Below are 9,638 nucleotides of genomic sequence, written 5' to 3' on the forward strand. Positions count from 1 at the left end.
TCTTCATTTTCAATAAACAAAATTTTATTTTGAAGATCTATGATAAATTTGTTTTGCATAATGTCCATTCCAAGAATGCATTCATCTTTAATATCGGCTACAAGAAATATGTGTTTTATCAAGGTGTTGCCAATCTTTATGGTCGCCGTTACTTCTCCATGAATTGGAATAGTTTGACCTGAAGCTGTTTCAAGAACTAAGTTTGTTTTACATGGCTGTAGTTTTCTGTTCAGAAGTTCTTTGCGAACAAAAGATCTTGTTGCACCGGTATCAATAAGAAAAGTGCATTTTTGATTGTCAACGTAGCCCTTAAGTAATAAGTTCTGTTCATTTTTGTTTAAAGTATAACTGCGAATTTGGGGGCTTTTATTAGATTCAGCCGACGCCCGCCCCTTAGTGTCGACTTTTATTCGTTTCCCTGGCTATTGTTTGAATATCTGTGGTCAGTTGTAGGAGATCGACTTCTTACATACCTATCTCTACTAATATTTCTAGTAGGACTATATGATGGGCTTCTGGATGTCGATCTAGGCGACCTTCTGACATCATTATTGTATTCTTCTTTTCTCGCTTGGGATCCACTTCTACAATTGACCTGCAAATGTCCAATTCTTCCGCAGTTAAAACATCTTCTGTTTTGATTTTGAGCTTTTTGTTGATTTTGTTGAAGATTTTGGAGTATGTTCAAGATCTGGGACAAAATAGGTTGTTGATTATCTGTGGTAGGGACTTGTTCATCTTCTCGAAATCTTATTTCTTTTAATCTTGGGCGAGATCTTGAAATACTTTTAGCCGCTTCAAACTCCTGGGCTGAAACTAGTGCTCCATTTAGCGTTTTGTGGTGTTGTAATCGGAGAGCCTGTTGCATTTCGATATCATGTAGTCCGTCTATGAATGCCTGTATACCGATTTGTTCAAGAAAATCTTTAGGTGCCTGAGGGTATGCCAAATGTAGTAATCTTTTAATATCAGCTTCAAATTCTTGTAGGCTCTCGTTATGTTTTTGATACCGAACTTTAAGCTGACTTTGAAAAACCTGCTTCAGATGTTGTTGGCCATATCTTGTTTCTAAAGCTTGAACAAGTGAGTCATAACTAGGTGAATCCTGAGGAAGAAATTGAAGGACGGTTGCTGCCTGACCTCGAAGCGACACCACCAAGGAAGCTGCCATTTCTCTTTCAGTCCAGCCATTTGCTTTAGCTGCAGCTTCAAATTGGAAACGATACGTTTCCCATGCTGTTTGGCCATCGAAGGTGGGTGGTTTCAAAATTTTGCTATTTCTGATTGTGCCTGATTCAAGAAGATTTAGGGGATGTGAAGATGAAGGGGCTGTTTCAGATTCGACATTCGTTACTGAAACAATACGAGATAAAGAAGCTTGGGTATTAATTTTTCGTTCTAACATAACTATTTGTCTTTCTAAACTAGATTTTAAATTATCTTGTTGTTGCTTTAAATCATTTTGTTGCTGTTCTAGTTTATTATCTAAATAGCTTTGTTTTTCTTCTAATGTGTCTATTCTACTATTAATTTGACTTACCTCTAATGTAAAACTTTCTTGAATTTGTGACAAACTATTTATTATTTCTACCTCTACTTGTCTACGCCTCTCCTCCTCTTCTTGCCTACGTTTCTCTTCATTTTCTTTCTCTTCTTGCCTACGTTTCTCTTTTAACTCTTCCATTTTTAAAAACCATTCTGGTGGTCCGGATGTATCCATTTCTTTCTCGAATTTAGTAGATCTTGTATTGACCATATACAAATTACTTAATGTCTTCTTATCCCACCGCTGTCACCAATGTTACAACTTCTTTAAAATACTTTATTCAACTCAAACAGGATTACAGTAACTTTTACACAATGACAACTTTTAACTTCAAATACTGAAATACAACTGAACTATAGAATGTCAAACACATAATGTTTATATAGTTTTCTGACGTTCTAGATGTCACCAGACATTTCTGGGTTATTCCATGACATCCAGAATATTCTCGTACGTGACTACTTCTTCTTTCACGTCGAGGGACTCTTTCTATGTAGGAACAATCTACGGAACTGTCATAACAATATATATATATATATATATATATATATATATAAATATATATATATATATATATATATATATATATATATATATATATATATATATATAGTTTGTTATTTCCTGACCGTGAATTTTTAAATAGAAATATTTTTATTCCTGGGTTTTTCGGTCTAAATAAATGAAACACTATTCTTGCTTAAACGCTTCGGCTATTTGCCATTTTCAATAAGCATTTTAATGATTATAACATTACACTTTTTACAATATATTTTCACATACACGTTCTATATTTTAATATTCACAAAAATGTATGCTTCATTCTCGAGATGTTAACGGAGATATATATATATATATATATATATATATATATATATATATATATATATATATTGAAGAGGGCGAAACACATTTCTAAGAACTGGTGTTTGGATCTTTGATTCTATTCAAAAAATTTTTCCCAACCCGAAATGGTGGATGTGTGAATTGTTCGTAAGGGGATTTTTCCACATTCTCTATTTCATCTGTTTGATTTCGTACGAGTGGTCGTCAAACCATTAACCTTGGATCTTTTGATCACTGAGTGTGTTTCAAGGATCTACATCTCATGTTTTTAAACATATATTTTACTTACTTTAAGTAATTAGGGAATTAAAACTTGAGACTGTCATTGTCGGACTTGCCGTAGATTTACGCACCTTCTATGTCTAGGTCTCGAATGTTGTTTTTTGATTGGAATGTGTCTAAAGATATTCAACCTCTCATCTTTATTGATAAGCCCAGAGAGGTTGAAGAGGGCGAAACACATTTCTAAGAACTGGTGTTTGGATCTTTGATTCTATTCAAAAAATTTTTCCCAACCCGAAATAGTGGATGTGTGAATTGTTCGTAAGGGGATTTTTCCACATTCTCTATTTCATCTGTTTGATTTCGTACGAGTGGTCGTCAAACCATTAACCTTGGATCTTTTGATCACTGAGTGTGTTTCAAGGATCTACATCTCATGTTTTTAAATATATATATATATATATATATATATATATATATATATATATATATATATATATATATATATATATAATATATATATATATATATATATATATATATATATATATATATATATATATATATATATATATATATATATATATATATATATATATATATATTTATATATATATATATATATATATATATATATATATATATATATATATTTAAAAACATGAGATGTAGATCCTTGAAACACACTCAGTGATCAAAAGATCCAAGGTTAATGGTTTGACGACCACTCGTACGAAATCAAACAGATGAAATAGAGAATGTGGAAAAATCCCCTTACGAACAATTCACACATCCACTATTTCGGGTTGGGAAAAATTTTTTGAATAGAATCAAAGATCCAAACACCAGTTCTTAGAAATGTGTTTCGCCCTCTTCAACCTCTCTGGGCTTATCAATAAAGATGAGAGGTTGAATATCTTTAGACACATTCCAATCAAAAAACAACATTCGAGACCTAGACATAGAAGGTGCGTAAATCTACGGCAAGTCCGACAATGACAGTCTCAAGTTTTAATTCCCTAATTACTTAAAGTAAGTAAAATATATGTTTAAAAACATGAGATGTAGATCCTTGAAACACACTCAGTGATCAAAAGATCCAAGGTTAATGGTTTGACGACCACTCGTACGAAATCAAACAGATGAAATAGAGAATGTGGAAAAATCCCCTTACGAACAATTCACACATCCACCATTTCGGGTTGGGAAAAATTTTTTGAATAGAATCAAAGATCCAAACACCAGTTCTTAGAAATGTGTTTCGCCCTCTTCAATATATATATATATATATATATATATATATATATATATATATATATATATATATATATATATATATATATCTCCGTTAACATCTCGAGAATGAAGCATACATTTTTGTGAATATTAAAATATAGAACGTGTATGTGAAAATATATTGTAAAAAGTGTAATGTTATAATCATTAAAATGCTTATTGAAAATGGCAAATAGCCGAAGCGTTTAAGCAAGAATAGTGTTTCATTTATTTAGACCGAAAAACCCAGGAATAAAAATATTTCTATTTAAAAATTCACGGTCAGGAAATAACAAACTATATATATATATATATATATATATATATATATATATATATATATATATATATATATATATATATTTATATATATATATATATATATATATATTGTTATGACAGTTCCGTAGATTGTTCCTACATAGAAAGAGTCCCTCGACGTGAAAGAAGAAGTAGTCACGTACGAGAATATTCTGGATGTCATGGAATAACCCAGAAATGTCTGGTGACATCTAGAACGTCAGAAAACTATATAAACATTATGTGTTTGACATTCTATAGTTCAGTTGTATTTCAGTATTTGAAGTTAAAAGTTGTCATTGTGTAAAAGTTACTGTAATCCTGTTTGAGTTGAATAAAGTATTTTAAAGAAGTTGTAACATTGGTGACAGCGGTGGGATAAGAAGACATTAAGTAATTTGTATATGGTCAATACAAGATCTACTAAATTCGAGAAAGAAATGGATACATCCGGACCACCAGAATGGTTTTTAAAAATGGAAGAGTTAAAAGAGAAACGTAGGCAAGAAGAGAAAGAAAATGAAGAGAAACGTAGGCAAGAAGAGGAGGAGAGGCGTAGACAAGTAGAGGTAGAAATAATAAATAGTTTGTCACAAATTCAAGAAAGTTTTACATTAGAGGTAAGTCAAATTAATAGTAGAATAGACACATTAGAAGAAAAACAAAGCTATTTAGATAATAAACTAGAACAGCAACAAAATGATTTAAAGCAACAACAAGATAATTTAAAATCTAGTTTAGAAAGACAAATAGTTATGTTAGAACGAAAAATTAATACCCAAGCTTCTTTATCTCGTATTGTTTCAGTAACGAATGTCGAATCTGAAACAGCCCCTTCATCTTCACATCCCCTAAATCTTCTTGAATCAGGCACAATCAGAAATAGCAAAATTTTGAAACCACCCACCTTCGATGGCCAAACAGCATGGGAAACGTATCGTTTCCAATTTGAAGCTGCAGCTAAAGCAAATGGCTGGACTGAAAGAGAAATGGCAGCTTCCTTGGTGGTGTCGCTTCGAGGTCAGGCAGCAACCGTCCTTCAATTTCTTCCTCAGGATTCACCTAGTTATGACTCACTTGTTCAAGCTTTAGAAACAAGATATGGCCAACAACATCTGAAGCAGGTTTTTCAAAGTCAGCTTAAAGTTCGGTATCAAAAACATAACGAGAGCCTACAAGAATTTGAAGCTGATATTAAAAGATTACTACATTTGGCATACCCTCAGGCACCTAAAGATTTTCTTGAACAAATCGGTATACAGGCATTCATAGACGGACTACATGATATCGAAATGCAACAGGCTCTCCGATTACAACACCACAAAACGCTAAATGGAGCACTAGTTTCAGCCCAGGAGTTTGAAGCGGCTAAAAGTATTTCAAGATCTCGCCCAAGATTAAAAGAAATAAGATTTCGAGAAGATGAACAAGTCCCTACCACAGATAATCAACAACCTATTTTGTCCCAGATCTTGAACATACTCCAAAATCTTCAACAAAATCAACAAAAAGCTCAAAATCAAAACAGAAGATGTTTTAACTGCGGAAGAATTGGACATTTGCAGGTCAATTGTAGAAGTGGATCCCAAGCGAGAAAAGAAGAATACAATAATGATGTCAGAAGGTCGCCTAGATCGACATCCAGAAGCCCATCATATAGTCCTACTAGAAATATTAGTAGAGATAGGTATGTAAGAAGTCGATCTCCTACAACTGACCACAGATATTCAAACAATAGCCAGGGAAACGAATAAAAGTCGACACTAAGGGGCGGGCGTCGGCTGAATCTAATAAAAGCCCCCAAATTCGCAGTTATACTTTAAACAAAAATGAACAGAACTTATTACTTAAGGGCTACGTTGACAATCAAAAATGCACTTTTCTTATTGATACCGGTGCAACAAGATCTTTTGTTCGCAAAGAACTTCTGAACAGAAAACTACAGCCATGTAAAACAAACTTAGTTCTTGAAACAGCTTCAGGTCAAACTATTCCAATTCATGGAGAAGTAACGGCGACCATAAAGATTGGCAACACCTTGATAAAACACATATTTCTTGTAGCCGATATTAAAGATGAATGCATTCTTGGAATGGACATTATGCAAAACAAATTTATCATAGATCTTCAAAATAAAATTTTGTTTATTGAAAATGAAGAAATAGTCCTAAATTTTGAAGAGTCTACACCTCAAGTAAGAGTTATAGTTAGTGAAGATACAGAAATTCCTCAAAATTCTGAAAGTATAGTCCTGGCGAGACTGAGTCAAAAACCTGAAGGTTTACATTTCGGCGTTGTTGAAAGCGAGGAACTTGTTAATGACGGAATCTTGATAGCCAGATGCCTCGTGAATGTAGATGAGATAATTCCAGTAAGGGTTGCTAATTTGTCCAAAAAGCCTTTTAAGTTGAAGAAAGAACAACAAATAGCACTCTGTACGCCAATAGAAAAAATAATCAAGTGCGAAAAGTATTTGAAAAAGAATACAGCTTTAAGTTACCAAGTTGACGCTAACCTGGCGAAAGAACTGATCAAAAATGTTGATCACTTAACAACTGAAGAAGTAGAAAAAGCTAATGAATTTATTAATGAAAACTACGACATTTTTGAATCCGAGAAATCTACAGGGCGTACTAGTCTAGTTCAACATAGAATCGATACTGGAGATGCAAGACCAATTCGTCAAGCCCCACGCATATTACCGTTTGCTAGACAAAAAGAAGTTGAAAACATAATACAAGACATGATAAATTCCGATATCATCGAAGAAGCTTCGGGCCCCTGGTGTTCACCAGTAGTCTTAGTAACTAAGAAAGACGGATCTACTCGTTTTTGTGTAGACTACAGAAGATTAAACCATGTTACACAAAAGGACAGTTATCCATTGCCACGAATAGATGATACACTAAACACTTTATCAGGTGCTAAATGGTTTTCGACTCTAGATTTAAAAAGCGGCTACTGGCAAGTAGAAGTACATCCTGATGATCGAGACAAAACAGCTTTTTCAACTGGCCGTGGTCTCTACAGGTTTCAGGTTCTACCATTTGGTCTTTGTAATGCTCCAGCTACGTTTGAACGCCTGATGGAAATGGTTTTAAGAGGACTTACTTGGAAAACATGTCTAGTATATCTTGATGATATAATGATTATGTCCAAAACCTTTGATGAACATCTGAAAAACTTAAGCGAGGTATTTGAAAGACTGCGAAATGCCAACTTAAAGCTTAATTATAAGAAATGTTCACTATTTCAAAGAGAAGCGTACTATCTAGGACATATCGTTTCAGCAGATGGAATTAAAACTGATCCAGAGAAGATTTCAGTTATTAAAGATTGGCCTAAACCAGGAAATAAAAAAGAAATTAGAAGTTTTCTTGGACTCTGTTCATATTACCGAAAATTCATAAAAGATTTTGGCCGCATCGCTAAGCCTCTTTATCGACTAACCGAAAACAACATTGAATTTGACTGGACACCGGATTGTCAAAATGCCTTCGTAGATTTAAAAAAACTACTTACAACAGCACCTATCCTAGCCTATCCACGAGAAGATGGAAAATTTCTGTTGGATTGTGACGCATCTCAGCATGGTATTGGCGCTGTATTATCACAAGAACAGGAAGGTGAAGAAAAAGTTATTGCATATTTTAGTAAAACCATAGGAAAGGCAGAAAAGAATTATTGCGTTACCAGAAAAGAGCTCCTAGCTATTATAAAAGCCCTAGAACACTTTCATACCTTCCTTTATAACAGAAATTTTACAATCAGAACAGACCATAGCGCTTTGCAGTGGCTAATGAATTTTAAAAAGCCAGAAGGACAAGTGGCTCGATGGATAGAGAGACTCCAACAGTATAACTTCGACATAGTACATCGAAAAGGGCGTCTCCATAACAATGCCGATATTCTTTCTAGGCGACCCTGTTTAGAACGACAATGCCAGTACTGTAAAAGACTTGAAGAAAAAGAGAGCGTAACTGAAGAAGTAAGTCTCTGCATGACCACGGTTGAACAGGAAGAAGATAATGATCAGACTTCCCTGGAAAACATTAAGAAGAGTCAAAAGAAAGATAATGACTTAAGAGTCATACGAGAATGGCTTAGAAATGGAGTAAGACCTCTTTGGCAGGAAATATCTAAATATAGTCGAATTATAAAGGCGTACTGGGCTCAATGGGAATCTTTGCATCTTTCGAATGGTCTATTATATCGGAAGTGGGAAAGTCCCGATGGAGTACGTATAGTTCAACAAGTGGTACTGCCAAAATCACACATTAAAAGTGTGTTGCAAGAACTTCATAGCAGCCTGTCTGGAGGACATTTTGGGGTAAAAAGAACACTGGCCAGGGTTCGAGACAGATTTTATTGGATCAATTGTCGCCGAGATGTAGAAGAATGGTGTAAGAAATGCGACTTATGTAACGGTAGAAAAGGCCCTAGAACAAGAAGTCGTGGTAAAATGGCACAATATCTTTCCGGAGAGCCTTTTGAACGACTTGCAGTTGATATTCTCGGTCCACTTCCAACGACAGAGAGAGGTAACAAGTACTTAATGGTTGCAATGGATTATTTTTCAAAATGGCCTGAAATTGCACCTCTTCCTAATCAAGAAGCGACGACTGTAGCAGAAGCATTCATAACACACGTCGTATCAAGACATGGAGTTCCTTTAGAGTTGCATTCTGATCAGGGACGAAATTTTGAATCCGAATTATGGCAAGAATTAATGAAAATCTTGGGTATTAAGAAAACTCGAACTACGCCTCTCCACCCACAATCAGACGGAATGATCGAAAGACATAATAGAACTATTTGTCAATACCTCTCAATGTTTGTTGCTGATAATCAAAAAGATTGGGATACCCTAATACCTCTATTCCTGTTAGCCTACAGAAGTTCTGAACATGAAGCAACCGGTTATTCTCCATCAATGATGATCACCGGAAGAGAAATGAAGCTTCCTCAAGATCTTATTTTCGGAAAATTGCCTACCTGTGAAGAAGAACCTTCATCCCTGACGTACCTAGAAAGCTTAAGAGAAAAACTGGAAAAAGTCCACGAATTTGCTCGTAAAAGTTTGAAGCTTCAAAGTGATAAAGCCAAGTCCAGGTTCGATGTGCAAGCTACAGGGACAACTTTCGAAAGAGGTGATCCAGTATGGCTATACAATCCCACACGCAAGAAAGGACTTTGTCCGAAACTTCAACGAAACTGGGAAGGCCCGTACACCGTCTTAAAGAAAATAAATGATCTGGTCTACCGCATCCAGTTTTCAGCGAGAAGTAAACCCAAGGTAGTTCACATTGAGAGATTAGCCCCATATCATGGAACTGATCCACCCTGTTGGCTTCAACCAGACCCTGATAGACCAGTTATTCGAGGCGAATAACTATAAAGGAGGGAGCAGTGTTATGACAGTTCCGTAGATTGTTCCTACATAGAAAGA

At 34.8% G+C, this 9,638-nt stretch overlaps 2 protein-coding genes across 2 annotated transcripts; one reads left to right on the forward strand and one right to left on the reverse strand.

Annotated features, from left to right (window-relative positions):
* Positions 1-406: 406 nt before the first annotated feature.
* LOC126893104 (uncharacterized) lies at positions 407-1,405 on the reverse strand. Its single transcript, XM_050663049.1, has one exon. The coding sequence runs from the start codon at positions 1,403-1,405 to the stop codon at positions 407-409; it is 999 nt and encodes a 332-aa protein (XP_050519006.1).
* Positions 1,406-4,944: 3,539 nt separating this feature from the next.
* On the forward strand, positions 4,945-5,943 carry LOC126893105 (uncharacterized). The gene has a single exon (XM_050663050.1). The coding sequence runs from the start codon at positions 4,945-4,947 to the stop codon at positions 5,941-5,943; it is 999 nt and encodes a 332-aa protein (XP_050519007.1).
* The last annotated feature ends 3,695 nt before the right edge of the window (positions 5,944-9,638 follow it).

This window comes from Diabrotica virgifera, chromosome 10 (assembly GCF_917563875.1).
Source record: "Diabrotica virgifera virgifera chromosome 10, PGI_DIABVI_V3a".
Taxonomy (NCBI): domain Eukaryota; kingdom Metazoa; phylum Arthropoda; class Insecta; order Coleoptera; family Chrysomelidae; genus Diabrotica; species Diabrotica virgifera.

Bases quoted from the DNA above. Each gene is read 5' to 3' on its own strand.
- LOC126893104 (XM_050663049.1), bottom strand. From the start codon at position 1,405: ATGTTAGAACGAAAAATTAATACCCAAGCTTCTTTATCTCGTATTGTT.
- LOC126893105 (XM_050663050.1), top strand. From the start codon at position 4,945: ATGTTAGAACGAAAAATTAATACCCAAGCTTCTTTATCTCGTATTGTT.